Source organism: Seriola lalandi, unplaced genomic scaffold (assembly GCF_002814215.2).
Source record: "Seriola lalandi dorsalis isolate HSWRI2012SDOR001 ecotype SW California unplaced genomic scaffold, Sedor1 jcf7180002054901, whole genome shotgun sequence".
Taxonomy (NCBI): Eukaryota; Metazoa; Chordata; class Actinopteri; order Carangiformes; family Carangidae; genus Seriola; species Seriola lalandi.
Genome location: NW_019525453.1, coordinates 2,026,774 through 2,053,033, shown reverse-complemented (window position 1 = coordinate 2,053,033; position 26,260 = coordinate 2,026,774). Strand labels below are relative to the sequence as shown.

Sequence of the window (26,260 nt, the reverse complement as noted above, 5' to 3'; positions counted from 1 at the left end):
CATATGGACAAATGGTACAAACAGCTTTTTCTTTCCTGTTAACTAACTTGGTTGCATGTTTTTTTTTTCCCCCTTCTGCACTGTATCTCTATGCTCTCAATTTATTCTGAGTTGCCAGGTTTGTTCAGACCATTTTAAAGAAAGTCCTTTATCACAACCTGTACAGTAAATGGTGACCTGAACTGCAGAGGGTTTAAAGTAAGCAATTTGTTTTCCATTTCTCCATCAGCTGAAATTATTCTGTTTCACTCAGAGTTAATTTGACAACCTGTATGTTCGGGCACCAGTAATTGACTTGAATTGTGTTGGATGCAAATGGAGTGCAACTACCTGTTACTTTCAGTATTGATTAATACATCAATTATTTGACAAATAAAGTGATTTGAGTGAATGAACAATTAGTTTATAAAATGTCAGAAAATAGTGAAAAATGCCCGTCATGGGCTCCCAGAGTCCGAGGTGACGTCTTCTAATTGTTTGTTTTTTCTGACCATAATCTAAAATCATAGGAAAGACAGAAAGCTGTAAACCTCACATTACAGAAGATTAAAACAGCAAATGTTTGGCAGTTTGCTCACTACAGGACGTACTCCATTATCAAATTTGTTGTTGATTCAATTTCTGTTAATTTGGTTAATGAACTAATCATGCCAGCACTAATTAACCTAATAACAATCTCAACAGTATGTGCTTTGCAAATTTTAATCCATTAGCAGTTCACTGTAAATAGGAATGTTCCATGCCCCCAAACTCGTTACTAAAAGCTGATTTTTTTTTGGTTTGCCACTTGGGTGGACATTTTCCCCTGCTCGCCAAGTCTCCTTCAGATATATTGTGCCGGCGATGGTCAATGAACTCTCTGAGCCTGCAATAAGCTGCCCCTGCAGAACTCTTAAGCCCTCCTCGATCAGTCACTCAATGAAACATTAGATGCTGCAGCAAAATTAATGCAGCTAAAATTAAATGAAAACACTAAAAAGACTCCCCTGCAGGAAAAAGAAGTGAGCATCTTAAGCTTAAAATCGATCAGTGTAGGAGTTGGGCAAGGTTCTTTATTAACTTTGCAGAGGACTTTCCCCACAGACCTAACCGCGGACAAACACAACCGAGGTGTCAGCAGGTATAAAAAGTGCTTAGATGGACTTCTGAGCTTTGTAAATACGTTAGCTTTGAGCTGGCTGTATAGCTAATATCAGCTCCTCTGGGCTGCAGAGGTCAGTTATTACCGTTAATTATCCTTCCTGTTTTCATCTGCAGCTCACAGACAACTCTGAGAACAGCAAACTTTGACTCTGTCCGTCTGTCTGTATGTCTACCTACCTACACCTAGCCTTTCTTATTTCTTACATTTCATTTAATTGAAACAGAGTCAAACTGGTTCGAGGCGTCCTCTCTGATTTTCTTCCAGTTCACACATTTCAAGCTAAAACATGTTGCATATATGAAAAAGAACTCAGTTTCAAAATTGAAAACAAGACCCTTAATTCCAAGAAGAAGAAGCAAATAACCGGTCTCAAAAGAAAACCAAAGGCAGAGACTGCAGAAGGATCATTCAGGTTTTAAGCCTCTTAATGTTGAACATGCTGGCTACCCTAATTATGTAGGGTATCTTTTTACTCTTTTGTAGTGACGGTGTAGTCCATTACTACTGCTTGCATTATTTCTTGTATGAGAACAGAGGAATATGAACAGACACACGGCAGATACATCTGGAAGAGACAACAAACGTGATTGAAGGTGTTGTTGTTGGGAGGTCCAGCTCCAAAACACCAGTTTTAGTACTAATTAAAAATCGTAGCTGCAAACCACTAAAAATAGCACGTACTGCAGAGGCCCATCAATTAAATTCACCCCCAGGGGACAGTTATAACATTGCTCAGGAGGAATGATGTGCTTCTGCTGGATGTGCAACATAGCATAGTGCCAGCTAATGAAGTACACACATACTGTTTTACAAGGCCAGATGCAAGGACAACATCGGGATAACAATTTGCTACCGTGTTAACAAGAACAAAAATCAATTAAAAAATCTGCTTTATAATAATCTTATTATTTTTTATTAAAGTATTTCTAGATTATTTAGTTTTGTCTTTATGCTTTCAATATTTCTGTTTTGTTCATGTTGATAGCTTATGTTATTAGATTGCAGGTTTACTGGTATCACTACATAATATTTCGTAGTATTACAGACAGTATTTACCAGTATGTATATTGTACTTTCATATTTGTATATAAAAATATACTCACTGATACAGTTTCACATATATTTGCAAAACTGTCTTACATAGTCCAAAGTATTGGAATGTATATATTGCATTTATTGTAATGTCATCTCTCTAATTTGTTAATTTCTTACCTTCATTTTATTCAGTTAATCAAAATAATTCTTTATGTGTTTTCTTAACTCTTAACAAGTCTCTGTGATGCACTATAATATACATATATATATAAGTTTGCAACTTTAGTGGACTGAACTTTATTCAGTTGTGCTCCACTGACACTCGATCTAACTTTGTCTTAAACAGCATGAAAACTCTGACCTCAAAATGCCAGATGATGATGCTCATTGAGGAACCACACTCTGTGATTATCCTCAGGTTCTGTCTCCGGTGTGTTATGTGGCTTCATTTCCACATCTGCTCCTCCAGCTCTTTAGTGCAGTCAAGGTGAAATGGTGCACAGAGGGAACAAGGCTCTGACTGTCAGCTGCTGAGAAGCTTTCAGCCTCTGCTCTGCTGCTCCACTAAGGCCTTCCACAAGCTTTCTAAACAAGTTTCAATTCCACAACCTCTGCCCGTGTCAGTCCAAATAAACAGGTACAAGGATGTGGCTCACACACCGAGGGGCAAGAATAAGACAGACAGAGGAGGAGAGGAGTGGAGAGGAGAGGAGAGGAGAGGAGAGGAGAGGAGAGGAGAGGAGAGGAGAGGATGTGTTATTATTCAAAAATGCATCGAATGAATGTAGGTTTTACTGGGAGGGTGTCATGGACTGGAAGCAGCTCAAGTGCATCTTGTTTAGTTCAGAAATGTTCTGCTCCACTACCTCCTTCTTTCCTCTGTGACTGAAAATTGGGTGTTTGGCAACAAATTAAGGGCAGAGGGGCCATCAATTTTCATTTTTTTAGTTTGCAGCTTGGCATAAAAAAGAAAGGAGAGACTGAGAGAGTGCTTTTGAGGGAGCAAAGACTGAAGCAGTAGTGAAAAATTAAGGAGGCGACTTAGAGATCTTTCAAAGGCACCAAACACATGATTTGAAATCTCAGGAGACTTTTTAAAACTGAAACAGCAAGACTAGAGATAAATAAAATCTGCCCTTCATACGGCTGATTATGATACACCTACACACCAAATTTGCCTGTGTGCACAAACAAAGCCATAGAGAGGTGGGTTGAAAGCTTTCCGAGGGTCCAGCTACGATGAAAGGGCAGCAGCTCCTGTTTCTCGCCACTCTTCGACCACTCACGGGGTGAAATAGGACAATCGATTCCAAATCAATAAAAACAATAACACTAAATCACCTTTTTCTTTGAAGAATGCCAATGAACCCTCCCCATCTGTCGCACAGATACTTTAAAAATAGAGAGACTGCACTTACAGTCGATGGCAATGTCAGGATAATAAAAGCGTTTTAGCTTAATTAACATTCTCAGGAGAGCGCAGGGGTCTCTTCGGATGCACTATCTCTGAATAACTACATTTACATTTACAGCAGAAATATGGAACGTTGCTATATTAGGCTGTAAGCATTCATGTTGTTATATGCTGATCAGCACTAATCGTCTGTGCTGCAGCTATGTTCAGTTTCTTGTGTCAAATGATTCAAATGTAAAACATTTTGGGCCAATTTATAAAATAACATTGCTCGACTTCCATTTGGCACAATATATTTTTGTGGGGAGTCTGAAATGACTTAATACTAACTGGGATATACTGGTTATAACTTTTTTTTTTTTTAATCTAAATGTGGTTTCAGATTCACTATGTTTACTACACTGATAAAAGACTGACTTTGTTACATAACCAGAACTGTGAGTAGAAACCTTTTCAGGGTCATGGTCGGAATCTGTCCGAGCAGAGAATTAAACAGAAGGCAAAGCCACCATGGCCAATCCTTAGCAGGCTAACACTGATACAGACTCTGATAGTCACACCTCTGTACCATTTTCAGTCTGCCTCACCTGGATGTCTTCATAAAAAAAAGGAAATAATAAACAAATAATGACATCAGGGGACAATCTAAATCCTACACAGAAAGCCATGGAACGAACGAGCTATGGCCGTATGACTCTGACTCAACAGGTCTCAGTACTTACAGTAGACGTCCACCCTGATGGACTTGATGGCAGGCGAACCAAGGCCGTTCTCAGCCTTGCAGTAGTAGCGACCTCCCTGGGTCCTCAGGATCTTTGCAATGTGCAACGTTTCATTGAACACACTGGAGTCCTGGAAGCGGTCCGACACACTGCCGGCTGTCTTGGTCCATCGGATCTGGGAAGAACAAATGGTAAAAATGACAAATTTCTTCCTGGTCTGAAATCACTTGTTCACCTTGTGTTCTAGTATGGCGGCAATGGACTGAGGCATCAAACACAGCTTCATTTGGGAAGTAGGTGTACAGAATAGATTAACGTGATACTGTGAACTCTTAACCTCCTAAGACCCGAACTCTTGCATGGCGTGCATTTTTAATTTCTCTTTGCTATTTATTCTGATTGGGACCTGAGAAAAAATGATGTCCACATATGAGGACATTAGTTTTACATTTCTATTACTGAGTGGCAGTATAATATCCTCATATGTGGTCACCAGGCCCTTGTTGAGAAAAAGTTAGTATTGTGGTCTAGAGAACCCAAAATGTGAGGTCCACATATGTGGACGCCAGGTCCTAGGAGGTTAAATAAAGGACGGTATTCCAATAAAAGACATATCTGGCATAAATACAAGCAAAATACAGCTAATACGGGCCTAGTAAAAAATATTGAGGGTGTGGATGGAATTTTCTTTAATCACTCAATTAGTTCATTTCAGCATCATGTACATTCCTGTAACACTAATTCCATCACCACTTAACTTTTCAACAGAAACCGTTTTCATCCACTAATTATTCCAAATTACGCTGACTATCCACTTTCTCTCAATAGCTATTAGGATACCATCAATGCAACCCAACCCTGCCTGCACATTTTTCAAATTAAAAGCCTGCCAGAGAAGTGAAGGATTATGCCCTTTTCTGGTAGGCTTTTGACATGAAAAATGTGCAGGCCACAATGTGAAATCCATGGGAATTTTGCAGGAAATGTTGGCTTAAGTGACAGTATGTTAACACTGACAAAAAAAAAAAAAAAAAATTAGGGTAACTGGAAATAAAAAGTGAATGAAAACATTATTTATGTTGTAGAAAAGCAATCCTGAGCATTACTTTGGAAAAAAAAGAGAATAGGTGAGCATGAAGGAAGTGCTGAATTTGCATCAACAGCAAACAACAAAGGAATACTTTGGTATTTTGGGGAACATGCTTGTTTTCATTCTTGCTGAGAGTTAGATGGGAATATCAATACTAATCTCTTTGCAGTAAATATGAAGCTACAGCCAGCAGCCTATTAGCTTAGAATAAAAATTTAAATCAGTGGCTCTGTGCCAAGGTAACTAAGTCTACCTATCAGCCACCTCTAAAGCTCAGTCATTGAAACCTTATGTCTAAACCTCAAATAAACTTAAGTATAAAATGTCAAACTTGTGGCAATTTGTAGTTTTGCAAAGGGTTTTAACATTGTCGGGCAACCAGCTGAAACTTGCACTTCAGTTTTTGTATGGATTACACAAACATTAAACATTAAACATTTCCCCCGCTTCCATTCTTTATGCTAAGCTGCTTTTTGTAGCTTTATTTCTAGTGGCATGGATGTTTTCATCTAAGTCTCAGCGAGAAAGCAACTAAACCGATTTCCCTGGTGCAGATGAGAAAACAATATAATAAAATATAGGTATACCACACAGGAAGTTAGCCTCTCTAATATAAGTCCGTTTCAATTAATGGCCTTTCAAGATTCAATATTTGATGCAATGCGCAGGCGACTGATGAAGAACGTTCTGTGTTCAAGTAAAACTGTTTTAATGTTCTTTTGTGAAATGTCACAGTACAAAGGAGAACGTGATAGCTCAAATCTTCCGCTAACTTCCCTCTTTCCTTTGTTCCGCACAAGACTGACCTCAGCGTGGCCTTCTCAGCATGAGCACCGTTCGCTAACTGATGAGACCCAGTTAGCCCATGGCATTGAGGTGTAATGAAAGGTGAAATACTGTTACTCTCCAACATGAGGTTGTAATTGACTCTCCATCATCTCCCTCTCCTGTCCTCATTAAAGCATACAGCATGAACAGGTACTGTGACAACTCTGGCCTGGGGGCCACACAGCCAGAATCACGGAGCATAAAGCTTCATTCAATCCCTCATCCTAAGTAAGCCACAGATGGACTGGCTTTGCCTGCAGAGCCCCACATATCTCTGTCTAGGCAGGGGTGGCTATGAATTAGAATCCAATATCTCCACACTGTATGGTGATAGCATCATCTTGGATACTGATAACATCCCATTTTACAGAGATAGCATCAGATGGAACAGGGATATCATTGCATGCAGGGATGGGGATTGGGTGCTATCTTGGGAGATTGCTGCTGTGCTGCTCTAGCTGTGGGGTTTTAACCATGATGACTCCAGCCCCAGGTTACGGCAGCTTGAAGTTTGGTCATTTTCCAAACAGACAGCAGAGAGGAAATGAAAGGGTGGGTGGCCCGAAATCTGATAATGGTACCCTATTCCAGAGGCTTTTTGTGGAGCTCGGGGCTAGAGGATGACAAGGAGAGGAATTCACATGCAGCAAAGTTGAAGTTTATCAGAGGAGTTTCAGATTCTCTGTCTTGCTTGGGGTGTTACTGTTCGGAGTGGAAGAAATAAATTAGCTTACTCTGAAACTCAAAGACTGTGTGCGTGCTGAATTTCTCCCTTTCATCAACCTCTTTCTCTGAAAAAAGACAAAGTCTGTAGCCAGACTCTGCTTCTGTCCCGTCCCTTTATACAAGCTTTAAGTGGATATATTACCATTAAAAATAAATGCCTTTAAATGAATACAGTGTAAAGAAAAGGCTTCACTTGGCCTGTTTCAAATGCATCAAGAGACACTGAGAGAAAGGACTCCATGAAAAAGCAAACTCAGCAAGCGATCGATGGTAACACCCCGCTGAAAATCTGGGGCCCTATTATAACAGTTAGGGACATCATGAGTTCAGCAAAACAATCCCTACAGTTAAATAAGTTATGAGTCTAAATTAGATGGAGCAAAGTTTTTGAATACTGTGTCACTCTCCTACAGTGCAAATGCAAATACAAAGCAAGCTGGCTTATGGCGACCTCAGCAGAATTCAATATTCTCCCAGCTTATACCCCCAGTCATTTCCTTTGCCTTTTGTGTAAAGAGCTTTGAGTTTTAGGAAAGCGCAGTATCAATAAATGCATTGTTAGAGTGACACTGAGAAGTGGGTATTCAAATAACTTCTTATTTTCAAAAGGAAAGCGCTCCTGTTTGTTTCACGGGGGCAGCAGACCCACATTATTGGTGCAAGCTTTCAACTCTCCCTGTACCCTGGAGCTATTTTCTTTCTTCCACTCGGACTTTTTTTTTTTTTTTTTATACATCTGAGCACCTCTGCCCACAGGGGAAGTCCTGAAGTATGCCTGGTGAGAACAGTTTGACCCTCTTCACTCTCCTTAGCGCAATGCAAATACTCTTGATCTGAGAGGAGCTGGCGGATTTGAGCAATATGATAATTGCTCCTCCTTGCCCACTGCCAGTCTGTCCGAGTTCTTTGGCTATTTTGCTGCTCCTCTTTCATCATTCAGCAGAATCTTATAAGGTGGCTGCAAGTATACACTGGGGGATAAGTCAAACTGCCCAAGATGTACCACCCAGCTGCTGTTTTATGGCAGAAATGTATTATTCCTATCTGTGGCTCGCGATTGCGTGCATGTACTATTACCATGAAACGTAAATGGGTTCTGCTTTTCACATTTCACTTCACATGGTTTGGGAAAAAAGGAGTGTGTGCAACCACATTTTGCATATTCTATTTTTAAAAAAGCATCAAAAACATGACATCAGTTAGTTCCACAGGGAAAAACTACGTCAATACAATGATAATACCATTCCCTCTTAAATCAGACATCCCAACAGGAAGATCAACATTTGCTTACAAGGAAAAGAAGGAGCTCATCTAGATAAGTATCCGACTGAAAATCCCAGCAGTGTTTGGGACCACACATGCTGCGAAGTCACGGCAAGAGCTAATTAAAATGCGCCCAGTGTCTGTTGTTATGTAGGGATCATATGCTGGAGCACGCGTCATCTGTGAATCTCCCATAATACCTGCTGTGACGTTTCCCTCTCCCTAACTACAGACTGGTTTCTAATTGCTTGCCATCTTTTCTTTTAGGCACTGATGATGGTCTGTGGCCCGCTCAGTGGCGCAGCCAAGTGTGGCTGAGCATGACAATCAAGTCATCAAAAGAAGCAACAGGGGGTCCAAATCACAAATTGCGAGTACAGAGACTCTACAGGTCTATATTAGAAAATACTGGCCCTTATAAAAATTGGATGATCATATGAAACATGCCGCAGTGAAGGCTTTGATGTTGAAATTCAAAAACAGAAATCAGAATCGCATAGCATACCCAAACTAAGAGACATTATGAAATGAATCAGATTTTATTTGCCTTGCTCTGTTAGTACACAGAGTACATTTTACTGCTGCAGTTAAATTCACTTTTAAAACAAGTGAGCAAGAATGACATTAGAAAGGGTGAAGTGAGACTCTGGGATGGCGCCTCCATGGATGCTGCACTTTGTGTGGCAAACACAAAAATAGAAGGTTAAAATCCCGTTCAAGGCTAGAATTACCGCCTCATGGTTGTACGCCTCCACCGACTAGCTGCAGTTTACATCCATGTCTGTCCACACTCTAAGTATATGTAGTGAAGACTCTGAAGGATTGAATTAAAGGTATTAATTAACTGGCCAACAACATGTTTTGTGAGGTCACAGTGACCTTGACCATTGACCACCAAATTCTAATCAGTTTATCCTTGAGTCCAAGCGGACATTTGAAGAAATCCCCCCGACATACTGTGTTCGCGGGAACGGGGGACGGACGCGCATTCGAACGGACGGACAGCCTGCTGTCAACAGTGCAGAGGCAGAAAAAGCACCATCTGCTAAGGACACCAGCACTGTAGGCTAACTGTCATGGGAGCATCCAAAACAGATCACATTTTCCAATTGGTCTGTATAAAGCAAAAATGTCCCAAGGCCTGAGGTCAGTTTATTTGTACTTGCTGACCCGTGGCGCTCAGAGTTGAATCTGGCTGGCCAATAACTGAAACAAAAAAAGGTGTTTGCAATGCGATGTTGCTGGCTATTGGAGCCTGGTACTCAAACAAAGTAGTGTGGACATAATGGATGGAAGCCAGAGCAAGGGAGACGGGGGCAGATGGCTTCATCATCAGGGACTCTTTGATGTCTGTTCATAGCATCAAAGACAATGAATGAAGCTGGAGAACAGTAACCATGAAAGTATGAATAGATAAGGCTGTATATATGCAGAGACAAAGGGAAAGGGGTTATGAGTCTTTATTTAATGGAGGAAGGGCTGAATTTCACATTTATTTTCACTATCTTGGTACATATGTATTCACTAATTTTCTGCCAAAGAAAACACTTCAAAGTGCTCATCACAAGGAACACAATGTGACATCTTCAAACTGCACTAATATCAATTAACACTGATAGAAAACAGAGAAAAGCAGCAAATCCTTACATTTGAGAAGCTGTAACCAGCTGATGTTTGGCAATTTTGTTTGATAAGTGACTCAGTTATTGATTAATCGATTACTCGACGGATCGTTTCAGCGCAAGACAGAGGGAGTTGATAGAGGAAGAGAGAGACTACTGAGAACCGCCATGTTTGTCTTTCACAAAGCCATGGAGAGCGGGGAGAGGCACAAGCATCATCATTGTCTGAGACGCTGTGTTTGTTATCCTTTTTGACAGAGAGCAGTTTAAAGATACAGACACACAGACAGAGCGAGAAAAAGGGAAGGGCTTCATGACTATCTTTATTTGACAGAGGCGGGGTTGCATTAGATCTTCATCGTCAATTAATCGATCATTTCATTTTCCACCTAATCAATGAATTCTTCCATCTATAATCTGTCAAAACAAGTGGAATATGCACAAGTACCATTAGCCTGACATTTTCAAATTGCTTGCTTTGTCCGATGAACACATTGTCATAAAATTTGGTTGAGACATTCGTGTCTCAAGACGGGAGACAGGATCAATTGAAGCAACACTGGTGATCCCTTCACTTTTCATCCAATGACATTATCGGGTCACCACGTTCATTTTAACCATCCCGTGGTTTACGACTAAATACCTACAAATGTAATGATATTCCTAGAAAATGCTAATGTTTTGTATAGAGATGGGGAGCAGAGAGTGAGGGAGAAGCAGTGGCTACAACTGAGGTTGTCTGTCCCGCACATCCTTCCGGTGACCTCCGCTCCATACATCTAAGAGAATTTGACTTCGTTGCCCCTCAAGCCTGCCAGATGCCGACAGTCCCGGTCTTCTTGCACAGCCCATAGTAACACCTTGAAATGCCAAACCCATGAGGCAGCAGCGGAAAAAAGCCCATATTATACGGTGTGTGAGTGACTGACAGGAACATATATTTATTTGACAATTAAATGGGAAGGCAGACAAGTGTTGCTGCTGCCAAGTGTGCATGTGTGTCTTTGTGTGTGAGAATGTGTGTGTGTGTGTGTGTGTGTGTGTGTGTGTGTGTATGTGTGTGTGTGTATGCGTGTATGTGTGTGTATATGTGTGTGTGTGTGTGTGTGTGTATGTGTGTATGTGTGTGTATATGTGTGTGTGTGTGTATGTGTGTATGTGTGTGTATATGTGTGTGTGTGTGTGTATGTGTGTGTGTGTATGCGTGTATGTGTGTGTATATGTGTGTGTGTGTGTGTGTATGTGTGTACGTGTGTGTATATGTGTGTGTGTGTGTGTATGTGTGTGTTTGTGTTGTTAGTTGGATGCATATATGATTTTATTATTAGAAAAACCCTGTTTCTCCTCTGAGGTGGGTGGGCAGATGTGCACGGGGCTGACAGAGAGGCCCACTGTGAGGAAGTTGCTGCCTGATTGGCCGCAATCCAGAGAGTCCATCAGTAGGAAGGCCTGAGGGGCGTCTATGTAATTTAGGGACCGTGCATATTGATAGACATGTGAAGAATTAAACGGTGGCGAAATTGCCTACCGTGGCCCCATTTACTCTGCGGTTGGTCCTTTGTGGTGCTGATCTTGTACTTGGCACAACACCCCTCTGTCTGTGTATTATCACGGGAGCTAGCGGAATCTGAAAGTCAGGGAAAGAGACTGAAATCTGGGCAGCAATGATGAAAAAAGCAATCTTGTGATTTGCTAATGCAGAACTAATTGAAGCCATTTACAGTGATCGAGCAGTGTGACTTGGCCCCCTGTGATACTGCAGTCCAGATGGTGAGTGTGGTTTAAGTTACTGCTGGTATATGGAAGTTGTTCAAGAAAGCATAATTGAGAATGATTCCATAGTTAGGAGAAGCTACTTTCTCGTTAATGGGTATAGATTTGGGTATGGACGGCGGGGACATGTCTCAACTAAAACGACTTTTCCCTACTAATATTTTTTTAGTGGTCTCACGCTATTTTTTTTGTCCATGCAAAGTTGCCAGGTCTGTTTTTTTTGGAGAGGGGGTTTTGTGGCCTATTTTAATAAAAAGTGAAAGAGCGAGATATGGGGGACGCCTGACCTGATGATCTGTCACCCCTCGGGCTGTGCTGTGCATTGGCAGCTATCTGCAGCAGAGCGTTGGCAGTAGCGCCTTTGAGATGACTGAACGGTGGCTGGTATTTATAGTTAAGCAATTCAAACATCATTGGATTAGAAATGACATCTTTGCCGGGTTTAACCAACATCAGTCAGTTCATTTTCATTTTAAGTTTTAATTTAGATATGAGTGTTAGTTAATTTGAACACGTGGGTGAAAATGGCAACAGCAAAGGGTGGAGGATGTAAAAATTAAAAATTAAAAATGTCAGTCACAGCTTCGCTTACATGAATATTCTGTAATCAAAGATAAACAAACAAATACCTTCTTTGACATCTGTGAATTGTGACAAATTCATATTTAAGAATTGCTCAGTGTATACAATCTACTGGAGAAAACCAGCCCTCTCATCCCTTTTTTCACACATGGTTCACGAGTTATTATTGTATGGTTACTGGTTATGGTTATTGCATGTTATTATATAACCTGGACATCAGTTACATGTAAACTTTGCCACAGACGGTCCAGCTGATCTGTTTTTTGTGAATGCCGTGCATCATTTTATCAAGGAGTGTGTATCAGGAGTAAATGTGCAGGTGAAACACAAGCTATCAGGGATCATAAAGAAATGGTTGCACCATTGAAGATTTAGATGGGTTAAAGAGAGATTAATGCTTGTGCATTGCTGACGACGCTCCATTTCATAAACTACAGCAAACGTTTGAGTTGTGTAGCCCAAATCAACAGACTGACGGAAAGGACACAGACACAGAGCAGCACAATGGCTATGGCTACTATATGATCAAATTCCTTGTAACATATTTATTGACAACCTATCATATCAATATCATCTTATCATTTATGTTAATTTTGACTAATTCAGAAAAACAAGCTAATACATATAACAAATGTCTTGCAGAATTGAGGTGTGTGTGTGTGTGTGTGTGTGTGTGTGTGTGTGTACTGCACACACACACACACACACACACACACTCACAAATAAAAGCCCCCAACAATGAAAAAACCAAACACACGAGCATTAATCAAGACACAGTGAAAGCGCACTACAACCTTTGCAAAGAGTACTGATTAATTTTTTTCCCCTCATATGCTCTTGAAAGACGAAGAAACTCGGCTCAATTAAAATAAGGAACTTTGGGCCAAAGAAATATTCTGAACATGTTCTGAGGATTAATATTTAATTCTAATGAAAAGATGAGCTGTTATTTCTGTATCAACTTGCCAGTCTGTTTCCGATGAGGTCGCATACCCTCGTGTTTTTCCACCAACATCACAAAACCAGCCTTAGGTCTACTGCCACCCCAGATAACCTCCTCAGCTTCCGAAACCTCTCGGAATGAGTGTGCGCTGCCCCCCGGCCCCATGCCACAACCAGAGGGGGACAAAGCTGACACATCCCAAAGTCCGGAGAGACACAGCCGAGACCCGCTGTGCCAGGGGATCTGCGTGAGTCTCATAATGACTCTGTTTCAAAGGAGATCCTGCCTCTCCTGCCACAGCCATGAAGGGCTTTTGATCTCCCACTCTCCTCTCCTCTCCCCGCCTCCCCTCACTCTGCTGTTTTTCAGAAATTCTAATTAAGAGGAAAGACAGAGATGATGAGTGCGAAGTCGTCCCCCCTGACGACAGAAGCAGATGAACGGTGTTTCTGAAGCTCTCGCTAATTTAAGAGGCCTCACCTTTTCAATAGAAATATAAAAATCAATATGTTCTTTTGCTCTGGCATCCAGAGGGGAAGTGTACAAACTAATGGCCCTGTCTATCGATCAAAAGGGGAATTATATTAATTAATGTAAATGAGCTTAGTCCTGTGCAGAGATAGTGCTGAATTCCGTGTAATTTGTGTTATCAAGCAAATTGGAAACAGCATTCGATAAATGTTGGAAAGGTTAGTGTGTGCAAACCCTGCCCAGATTAATACGAGAACAAAACGTGATGGTCAGGTAATTTGTGGCAGAGCTGACATTTATACCTGCATGGATCATGTTAGTTGGTATTTTGTCTCAGCAAATAGATTAGATAGGCTCTTGTTGTCGGCTGTTTTCTTTCTTTTACCAACGTGCTTTTTATACACGTATTTCTACGATTTGGGTGAGAAAAGCAACGAGAAAGAGGCACAGCAAGAACAAATTAAAAGCCTGTTTTCTTCAGACAACGGTGGAAGGTCTTTTAATTAGTTCAGATCACAACAGTATATAAAAGAGTTCGAGAAAAAACACTTTTTCGGATGCCGAAGACCCATGTGCATTCACATGACCCTGAGTATTTCTTTTACTGTGGCCTGTTTCTCACTCATTACATTTTGTTTTGGCAGATGTTTTCTCCTGTTTTGTTTCTGCACTCTCATTAGACTGGGAAGCTTCCATTATCAACATGCAGGTGCTAAACCATCAATAATTAAAGGATTAAACTTTTAAGCTGCTGCCACTCAATGACGCTAATACAGAATTTACAAAAAAGCTATGCTGACAGAGAGACAGACGCAGAGATGGGCTACAAAATTTGCCTGTTATCCCATGATTACCTAGTGTAGTAATTTTTGTCTGTGTTGTTAGTGAAGGGCAGATGAATGGAGTGGGCAGTGAGCTCCTCACCTGTGGCCGAGGATGGCCCGTCACCAGACAGGTAAGCTCCAGGGTCTCTCCCTCTCTGATGGTGTAGACTCTCTCCGTGTGCCTCTCCTCCTCAACATTACAGGCATGCCCTGAGTGTATAATGCGGACAGTCGGAGACGCTGCAGAGGGAAAAAAAAGCACAAAGTGTGTTAACATTCTGGTCATTTCTGAGTGAGTAGTTTAGCACAGCAGATGGTGTATTGATTAAGAGGTTGTCTCACTTAAAACAAGCGCCCTCCAAAGCTTCGAGGCAACGTTTGTACTGCACACAACACAGCACGCAACTAACCAGATGTATTTGCGGTAGAAAAAAGAGAAAAAAAAAAGAATTGACACACATTTTTCTTTCATAGCGATCACTTTGGTTTAGCTTTTCAAACGTCGAGGAAACTTACTCTGAGAACGTGTTTCACTGCATTACAATGTTTTGTCGTTTTTATTAGAAGTAACTTGTAACAGTAGCTCTTTCATAGACATGGTGCTGATGTGGCTTGTGCTGTGTGTGTTGCATATAAAACAGATGTTATTGCTCTTTTCTGATTCAAATCTGATCTATATCAACCATGATTTCTTTCAGTTGGCTGCATTAGTTTAAGCACAGGATCAACCAAGACTTCCAGATGCTTTATGTTTCTCTTAATTAATTTGCACAAACAAAGATGAAAATCAGAGAGAAAATGTAAAATGTTTTTCTTTACAGTATTTATCCGTGCATGCGTTTAAGCATAGTAGCACAAAAACAACTGAAAAACCATGCTGCTAGTTTGTAGCTGAAATAATTTGAGTGTAAACTATTACTATGCAATCTAGCCAGACTCTAGATTTGGATCAGCACTTAAAGGCACAATTCACAGTTTATACAAAGAGGTCACTCCACCACAAAACAATCAAACAACAATAAAAACTACCAGTTTATGCCAATTAATGATGACACATTTAAGTTTGATATATTTACAAGGGTAAGGGCCTATATTTTCAATCATAATCCCACATGCTGAGTTTTCCTGTCTACGATTCAGTAATGTAGGAGAATATATTGAAAATGATGGTGATTTATGTGATAAGAATTGACATATTGGGCCTTCAATTTACCCAAACTTAACTTAAGTGATGCTACCTCAGGAGTATTCTTATCATGAGAGGTGTAAGGAGGAGAAAACGTTTTCTCTATTGATTTTTTCTATCATTTTGAGTCAATATTTGACCTAGTCAAATGACCTAGTGACCCTCTATAGTACCTGCAGACCTGATGCAGAATGAAACACAATGCTGATCCTAATCGTCAAAAAAAAATGTAGAAATTATTTTTGAATCAAAGCGACCCTCATTTTGCATCATCCAAATTAGCCAGTGTATGCAGATACAATTAGATGCCCAACTTTAAACAACTGATGAAAACTCGAAGGACAAGTAACTCCTATCAGTGTCTCTCCTTATCCTCCTCACTTCCATGCTTTGGGAAAATGTCAGAATGAATTTACAACTTAGTGTAATTACATGCCAGAAGTAATACAAATAAGTTCACTAAGTAGAAAAAAAAGAAATTAATCAGCAACATTTTGAAAAACGAGTCCAAACATTTATTCATTTTAAAAGGCAAATGTCTTAATGCACCAGTGTGTAGCATTAAGTGGCATATAGCGGTGACGTGGCAGGCTGCAACCAACTAAATACCCCTCCCCTCCCCCCTCCATTTCCAAGCGCATAGGAGAAGCTACAGTGGCCTTTAGGTAAAGTAATCTCTAGAGCCAGTGTTTGGTTTGTCTGTTCTGGGCTACTGTAGAAATATGGTGGTGTAACATGGCGGTCTCCATGGAAAAGGACTCGCTCCCTGTGTAGATGTGAAGGGCTCATTTTAAGTGGACGAAAACGCAACAAAACGCAGTTTCAAGTGATTATACACTAATGACAATATTATAATGAATATGATATCCCATTTCTGCCAATAGGCCCCCCTAACTCATATACACGGGCCCTTTAAGGTGATGTCGATACAATTTCACAAAATTTCAATCTTAACCTAAAACATTTTCAGCTGCCATTAGGCCACATGAAGAGTGGCTTTCCATATTTAAATTGGTGGATCTCTCATTTTGCAACAGAACTCATCATTTAGCAAATTCATTTCGGCATAACTTCCTAATGTAATGCAATTAGCGATATAAAAAATGCCAGAAACTGCAATGTGGGCTAATTACATTCACCAATTTGCAGCACAGGCACACTGCAGTATAAGTTCAGGGCTTTCAACTACCTACAGCTGTCCGTCCACAGCTGTAATCACCACACTGGTATTTCTCTCCAGCACTTAGTTGACCCTTGTGAGACGGTAAGGACATTTAAGTCTATCTCCACACCAAAATGGAGTGGTGGGAGGGGGGGCTGAACTAAAGGGAGGAATGAGTGCTCTTAGGTAAACCGCCCAAAACGCTCAGTTCTACTGAGCTGTGAAAGCGCAGTTGCATGTAACCGACCCCTGACAATACTAGCATCTGTTAAGCATTTCTTCCTCTCCAACTTACATGATTAGTGGAGAGGTTTGGGATAAGATGATTTAGAGAGCGGATACGGGATATGATTAGGAGGAGGAGTACAAATTGATGAAAAAAAAAAGAAAAAAAGAAAAAAAGTCACCAGGCAGAAATCACAGGGACTGTAGTGCGCCTTTCATGTTGGAGGAGCAGCTTCCTGTGTGGGCTTCTCTCGGCAGACTCAGTGCCGGCAGCAGACTCAGTTCTACCTCTATCCAGGCTGCGATGCTAATGAGCATGGTGACACTCCTCCCTAATGCTGCATTGGGAGTCTCAGCCAGAGTGTATCCTCAGCCACACGTTAACCACTTGTCCCTCCCCGTTTCCAACCATGCTGTTTATCTCATTCATAACGCCCTGTCCTGCTTGTCCTGCCTGTCTAAATGCTACGCTGATTGATGACCGCTCATACAGATGCTAACTGGCTACTCATAAAGCCTTGTTGGACTGTTCTTGCTCCTACCGTTCATCGTCTTCCTCTCGCCATCTGGAGATGAATACACTGGTGGTGAATTCCATAGGGGGGGATAAGGGCTTGAGAAATAGCCTCAGTGTAAGGGAGCTTCATGCAAGGCTGCCACTTAAAACAAAAAAGGCTTAGAAACAAGACCCCAGGGCACTAGCCAAACAAAGTACTAATGCCATTTACTCCAATGAGCCACTATCTCTGCAGCATACTATCAGTCCTGGAGGAAAGTAGAGAAACACCCGTAATTAATGATCTTCAACTGCTATAGCTGCTACTGCGACTGCTAGACACACACATACACACACACACACACATAAACATACACTTGCTCTTTGCGCAGACAACACTTAGCTTACAGCGACAAAAGCAAATAACCCTCTCTTAAGCATACATAATGAGCACAGTAATGTTCTCACATTCGCACATATCCTTGAAAAGCTAAGATCTGCTCTTTCACTTGGCCCAAAGCATAAACTAAAACACCCGTCATTACCACATAATTTCCTGTTTGTTTAGTTTTCATGAAGCCGCTTGATACTGTCAGTAACTACTCATAGTATATTCAGAAAAGACATCCAAGAATGGATAATGTGACATTAACGCTGTTGGATTTGGCGTTGCATAAGGTGAGATGTCAAAGCACTGACAAGTCGGAGATAAAAGATGTCCAAGCGGAGGCGATGCGGGTGGTAGACAAAGCTTTGAATACATCACAGCAGGACAGGCACGGCTGGTTATACCCTTTAACATCTTAAATACATCCTGTACATGTTCATTATGTAGACTAGAATAAGTTTTCATTCAGTGAGCCAGGCCGTGTTTGGATCAATAAACTACAGTGGGGTAAATGTTTTTTTGTTTTTTTTAATGGTTTGCTTTGAATTCATGTAATGTCCAATGGTGAAGGAGGTAATGATGTGTAAAATTGCAACAATTGTTTGCAAAGGCTTAACGCGCGCAGCTTATAATAATTTAATCTACTTTTAATTCTGGAACACACTGACAAAACAATCACCGTTTACAGATTTGCTACATTTATGGCCTTTTAATTTCCTAAATGTCTTATTCCACATACTGTACAATGCTATTACACTGGATGTCAAACCGGTCTTCAGTGAGGGAAGAAGCATTTAAATCTGAGAGATACTTAAAATCTAATAATACAACAATGTAGAAAAATGCTCCTGCATTTGTAATAATGCTTAAAGGTGCCCTGTGGAGTTTTCTTGTCAACTAGATGTTTACGTCGAGCGTTTCCCAACAAAATAAATTGTCTATCCTTGAGGTATTTCCTTTCTCATTAAACAAGCACATAAACACATTTCTTTTTTTTTTTTTTTTTTAATATTTAAAACTGTGCTTTGTTTACATCCTCGTGTGCTTGCGAGCGGCCTTCTCCTCCACTGCCTTTGTTTGTGCATTTGCTGCGTTTCCAGTGATTGCATTACCATTGCCAACTGTCAATCATTGGAACAGCCCAAACATGACAGCTGAATGTGAACTGTGCCGTCTGCGCGCATGAATGCGTGCATCCTCCTAAGCGTACAAACAAAGGGGGCATGTGCTTGTCAAAACATTGCTCCATAGCCTCAGTCATGCTCAAAAACTCCATGATACCTTTAAAGAAAAGGACAGAGACATGATCAGCGAAATGGACTTAAGGTATCCACATTAAAAGTACATATTATGTAGAATGGCCCGATTCAGAGCGTCGTTTCAGTGTTGTAACTGGTTCAAATAGAGGTCATTTCAACTGTTTACATGCTATTGTGTAGTCTAATCTATAACCATGCATCTTAATCCATAAATATATAATCCCATAAATTATCTGCTAAATAATCCTAAATGTCAGATAAATATAATTGCTCTTAAGTGCAGTGCTTTAGTAAATGTATTATGTAGTATTAGTTACTTTCCATCACTGCCAGTACTTTAATAAAGAAAAGTCCCTCTGCAAATATAGATAGAAAATGTGGCAGGATGCCTGTAAATCAACACCCAGCAGTCCCCTCAAACATCTGTTTGTATTACCGGAGGCATCCTACAACATTCTTTGAAATTCTACTAAATAGTTACATGTACTTGTTTAAGGTCAATTAATCAATAATCAAGTTTGCTAGGGCACCCTCTCGTACGCCTTCTGTCATTACGAAGTTACATCCCTCCAAAGCAAGATTACAAGATGTTAAATGAGTGAGCGGTCATGTAGGTTGAGCAGCAGAGCAGAGGTCATTTGGGAGCAATGAGCTGAAGAAAAAAACTATTCTGCTGGTGGCACATTTGGATTTTAATTAGAAGCTTTTTCTGATCTTGTTTTTTTTCTCTGCCAGTTAGGGAATTGGCATTGGCATAAGAAGCACATCTGCCACTCACACTGATGTGAGAAGTGCAAAACAGTGGAGGCAAAAATCAATGCGAAATACTGAGTGGATCTCTACAGTCAAACTAATGCAGAGTTATTCTGAAATCGCTTGTTTATTCGGTCTACAAGCACTTGTGATTAAACAGGGTTGTTGCAAATGTCGAGCAAATGTTGTCATGAACCTGTGGGTTAAGATATTAAATTTGCATAAATGTGCATCTCTGGCTGTAGTATCACACCCCCGCACTTCCCCACCCATCCAACCATCTGCAGGCACATATACTCATTCTCACTCACACACACACACACACACACATGCACACACACGCACACAGCTTCCTGATATCTAAAAGTTAAAAAAGGGAAGCGGAGGAGCTGCAGGCTAGAAGCAAGAGTCTCAGATGTGCCTCTCTTTTTTTTCATTTCATTATCTCATTTCCATAACAGTGACATCATGTTCCCCTCTGCAGAATCTCACAAGGGGCAGAGAAAAGGTAGGAACGAAGAGGAGAACAAGAGAGTGCCTTTGCACATACAATTGTGCACATTTCACTATTAGTTTAGTGCTCTCTCTTCCTCTTGTCTGAATATGTGCATGTGTATGTGCATGTGTATGTGTGTGCTAAGCGGTGTTTGAGTGTGCATTATGTGAGCAGCTCCCAGTGGAGTGCCTAGCCTTCCTTGGCCTCGGTTGGGGGATATGGAGACAGCTTTATCCACTACCACCAATGGAGATTAAATTGGATTTGGCTAAAAGCAGCCTTGTCACCACAGTTCTGGAGTGCCTGAGTGGCAGAGTGGGTTTTTGGCAATGGTACAGACTTTAAATTTGACAAACAAATGAATGTGAAAAAAAAAAAAAATCCAACAGCTGGGGCTCATTGTCGCTGTGGGCTTAATGTCCTCAGACCAACCCCTGAGGACCACTAACCATATCCTGCTAGTTTTCTGGCTCCGTAATCACCTCCTCAGAATGGGCCAGCCAGATAGAGAGAAGCAGGAGAGAGTGAGAAACAGAGGGAGAAAAAAACATCTGCAATATGCATACGGTAACAATTTAAAAAATAATTGTTTTTTGTTATCACACCAAGCTCATTATCGATTCTGCGCCAGGACCACAGGAAATAAACTTTCTAGTTGGTTATAAAGGGACTGAGGGGGAAAAAGCCAATTTCAGCTGTATGATAAAACGGCACAATGCCAACTTAAAAAAACATAGTGATAACACGGAAATAAGTTCAGCATTGTTAAGATATCCAAACAACTTGGCACAGTCATGTGTGGTGCCTTATGCTCCCTAATGATGGGTTCTGAAAAAAGATTGCTCCAACATGTCAATTATTCTACAGCCCACACCTATTGTTAATTACTGCTACTTTCACATACAATCCCTGGCTTTCATGATGGATAGTGAACAACACACAAAAATTCTCAGATTCAAATCAATTGTCTATTTAGCAATTAGTCTCATGTAAGCACCCTTCTCGCGGAACAAGACGTGTGAGACAAAAAAATGTCAGACTCGGCTCCACTGAAGAGACACGTCTAAACGCAGATGTGTGGTTGCATTTTGGATTAAAAAACAATGAACACGGCGATAACACGCACAAAATGTGCATGAAGAAGCAGATAGAAGAAGAAGCTGTGTCCTGTCGGTGCTCACTGCAGCTGGTGCACACGCACTACCTATTACTTGTTGAGATGTGTGCCGATATTGAATCGAATCGTATCGGGACCTTGTGAATCGGAATTGAATCGATTCAGGAAATCAGAGGCAACACCCAGGCCTAGGCCACAGAGTAGTTATAGACCTTGACTAATATTATCGTCCCTAGACTCATATTGCACATGCTAAATTGGAACATGAGTAATGTTATGGTTAGAAACAGTATTTGCTGCATCCTCTCACATGATGCAGAGCATTGCCATTGGTTATACTAGTGTGTACTTGGATTTGAACTTTGAGAATAGGTAAAGATGGTCCACTGCCAGAGGCGTCACAGATTGAATTCTATTCTTTTCTATGCTTAGGCTAACTCATTCCTTACACTTCAGAAAGTGTAAGCTTACACTACACCCAGACTTTGCTGCAGTATAATTGAGGAGCAACCCATCCATGAGGTCATCCATGTGTGTAAAGCCTTGAAATGGTTTGCCAGCAGCACATGCATATTATTACATCAGGGGTTGTCAGAGCGTATTGATTACACACTGTAATGCACTTGCATGCACTCCTCGGCCTACACTGTTATTGTAAATGAGACTCTGTATAGATCCGGCTTCGCACTATCAGCACAGATCATCTATCACACAGTGTGCACTGTTGAGCTGCAAAACACAGACGTTCTCAAGAAGCAGAGGCTGCAGCATCATGGAAAACACAACAACGTGTTTGTCCAGCTCAGCAGAAAGAGAAGACAGTCATTATTAAAATCAAGACAGAAATGTCAGGTGGCCTTTTTGTGGCAAAAGCGGACAAAGTGACGCTTACTCTTGTAAATTGGGTGCTTGAGTTGAGATAGCTGATTAGCACAGCAGAGGGGTCCGTTTGTCCAATCATTCAACAGACATGGAACACCATAAGAGCACAAAACAACTATGCACAGCTGTGGCTCTCAGAGGTGCTATTTATAGTTGGGCAATGCAGACATACACACACATAAACACACACACACACACACACACACACACACACAATCATACAAACACATATCTATGCACACACATGCACACACACCTTGTTACGCTAAAATTAGGGCAGTGTGAACGTGCCAGAGCCCTGCTGAGATGGGAAGAGAGAAGAGAGAGATGACTGTGGTGGGTGAAGGTGGGGAGATTTAGAGGACAGATTCATCTTTGCTCCCACATTACGGTACTCCACAGCAGGGGTTATGGAGCTTGACTGCATACAGCTGCATCCATTATGTTCATGCAAGCTTGATGTCATGCAAGTCATCTTCAGGAAGTGACACAAACGAGCCTGTTTGAATCTGGTGTAGCTGATTAGTAGATACTTGATTTTTTAAACTCCAAATCAAATGTTTGTGGTTAACGCTGTGAGGTGCCTTGAGGTGTTTAGCTTGGAGCAGTGCTGTGACGGTACTGTCTCTGTCCATGGTTCTGAAACATACAGCTGTTGTTACTTCAGCAACACCCAGAGAGCCTACTACACAAACACAGCTACGCCTGCTACACACAATGTAAGTAGCAAATCATCCTAACCCAACAGGTTTTATTTTGTTCATGTTCAGCACATGAATACATCTAACTTACTGCATTCAATCCACCATCTTGGATTAATTGTACAACTATACCAGCACTTCGGGCATTTAACATTCGTCAACGTTTTTGACATTTTCTATGCCAATGTTTTCCAAGTAGCGCTGTAACAACTAGTTAATTGATTAGTTGATCGACAAAAGCTTATATTGGCAAAAGCTTTGATAATCATTTAATTAGAGAGTAATTTTTTAAAGAAATACACTGAGCATTGGCTGAATGTAGCTTCTCAGAATATTTGCTGGTTTTCTTTCTCTACCATGATAGTAATTGCATATCTTATGGGTTTTGAAATGTTGTTGGAACAAAACAGGCAATTTCAAGTACATCTTGGGCTCTGGGTAATTCTTTCACAATTCTTAGACTTTTTAAAGGCAGCAAAATAGCAGATATTTTGACTTATCACAGCAGGAAAAGCACAGATGTAACAAATGTCGTTAGGGATGGCTCTGTACCAGGTGTCCCCATAACCTACAAGACCAGGGCTCTGGAAGTAGCTCCCCTAAATTATATGGAGCTATTATTGTTGTTAATTACACACTTTTGCTGCTATGACATGACAAGATGTCCTCTGTGAAAAAGGTCAATAGTAGCCTTAACCTCTAAGCTTTTCCTACCATCTCAACTTCTTTCTATAAATATAATTTAAAACACTCTCAGCCTTCTCCCAGAACTAATATAGCATCTTATTCTAGAAGGTGTGTTTAATTACATTTAATGTAATATAATAAAGCCCTGCGATAGACTGCCGACCTATTTAAGGTGTGCCCCGCCTCTCACCCAATGTCAGCTGGGATTGGCTCCAGCCCCCCCGTGACCCTCAAAGGATAAGCGGTAAAGCTTATGGATTCATATAATCATATACTGTAGGAAAAAAAAGGTGTACAGCTTCACAGACTGACAGAAAAAGTAACTGCCAAGTTTTCCATAACATGTCTTGTAAAAACAAGGAAAAGGATGGATTACAAAGTGTAAGTTAATTGAAAATTATGATGCTGCACAAGTACTGCATGAGTCTGAAATAAACACATTTGGTAGAACAACATAAAATGTGCACAATCACACACAAACACATGCACACACACACAATACTAAAGTACATTTCAGTGGAACCAGAAAGCCTGAGTAGTGCTAAAACCTCTGCACTATCATCACATCTAGTGCCTATGTCAGCTTAAGGTGCAGACATATGTTATAGGCCCATTAAACAGAACATGGCCAGAGTTCATTGAACATATCCTTGGCTCGTGTTAGCCAGAACGGTTTTATGAGGAGTAAACTTGCGGGCCTTTACGAGTACATGCCGGTAAATTTAGAATTTCATTAAAGAAAGACCTCGACGGCTAAGCAGCGTTTGCTAGCTCATTGTATTAGAAGAATTTGTGAGGGGTGAATCTGTACTTTATTTGCTGACAATGATATACATTCAAACACTCACTGACTCAGTATCACAGTATGACAACCAAAGTATCACAGTTCTAAAGTTAAGTAAGCCTCTGTGGGTTTTCCCTATCCCATTCTACCAGTCTCTCCATTCACGGTACCACATTGGCATGTAGGCCTGTTGTGGCAGTTTGATTTCCCTAAACAACACTAATCGGACATCTGTAGGGAAGGATAAAGCCCAGATTGGCTGGAACCATGCAGCAGTTCTCAGTTGATAGGCCTAACTCTGGCCAGCACTCACACGATTGGCTGAGGCAAGGCAGCGGCTTTCTTTATGGTTGGCTAGTAGCGAGCCAGCAACAGCTCACCGAGGATAGAGTATCTGGCAAACCTCAGAAGATTGGGTGCTGCCCGCCAAAAAACTGTCTCATGATTGGCTAGGGCAACTCCAGAGAGAACTGATTGTCCTATCAATGCCCACAGCGCAGGCTGGCTGACAGTGCTGCCTGCTGGCTGGCTTTGCAATATGCAGCTATCCATAACACCTCCAGGGGGCATATGTCCATGTCTTTGAATGTGTGTGTATATGTGTGTGTGTGTGTGTGTGTGTGTGTGTGTGTGTGTGTGTGTGTGTGTGTGTGTGTGTGTGAGTGTGTGACTGTATACCATCCATAACTTCTCCATTGGGGAGGTGTGAGGCTAAGCCCTGCCAGCAGGCTCTAACACCTCATTATTCTAAGCCAGGCAGGAAATGGGTTTTAGAGATCTCTCACTGAGCTATGCTCTTGGAAAGGAGGGCTACAGGTCTTCCAATATCAGCAGCACAGACCTGAGAAATGCCTCCTTAGTTCACTTTACACTAGTTCTCTTTAGACTTAGCTGCATTGCAGCACTTCACTAAAAATCAAAACCAACTGACTAGGCATGAACTATAATATCACAAAACACAAACTGTTACAGTATTGTGCAAATTAATTTGGGCCTGAGAGTTTTTGAGGTTTAATGAATTAGAATTTTTCCACTGAGTCTTATTAACTGAAGGGTGCTTACTCCATGTGATGTTAAATACAGCTCAGTGAAATGATGAAGATGGGAAATACTTGCGCCTAAAGCCTCATTAGGGGATTTTCTACATTTGGGTGAAAAACTTAAGTAAGTTGGCTCATATGCACTGACTGGGACATTTAAAGAAGGGGCAGAGGAGAAGAAGGAGATTAAGAAGACAGAGGAAAAAGCCATATATTAAAAAAGAAAAGAAAAAGAAGTAATATTGTGGAGATTATTCTTCCACTACAGATGAGTATGCATTCTGAATTGAAAACTAAGTTTACACAATATCTTCTCACATATTTTGTTACATACGGTACTTTAGAAGTCAAAATAAAAATGTAACAAAATGTTAAAAAAAACACAAAATGTCAAAATAACTAAAGTCATTCATAAAAGATTAGTTAAAGAAGAGAATAAGCAAGCTGATTTCACATGACTTTAGGTGTAATACCGCTTCTAATTTCACTTAAAGCAATTATAATGTCTGGTTGGAGGAGCAACTCTATTAAACCAGGTAGAAAATATTACTAGAATACCTATAATAATGTGTTTGTCCACCTACAGCACATTGCTCACCACCACATGACATGGTGGTAAAAGAGAGAAATGTCATAAGCTAAACCAG

General features: G+C 40.8%; 1 protein-coding gene across 1 annotated transcript in view; it reads right to left on the bottom strand.

Moving 5' to 3' along the window:
- Positions 1 to 26,260, bottom strand: part of mdga2a (MAM domain containing glycosylphosphatidylinositol anchor 2a) — a 170,095-nt gene that overhangs the window by 98,915 nt on the left and 44,920 nt on the right. Inside the window, exons 2-3 of the mRNA XM_023429967.2 lie at positions 14,538 to 14,677; positions 4,316 to 4,490 (exon numbers count right to left, since the gene is read on the bottom strand). Of these exons, the coding sequence (XP_023285735.1) occupies positions 4,316 to 4,490; positions 14,538 to 14,677 (315 nt within the window). The remainder of the gene's footprint in view (positions 1 to 4,315; positions 4,491 to 14,537; positions 14,678 to 26,260) is intronic.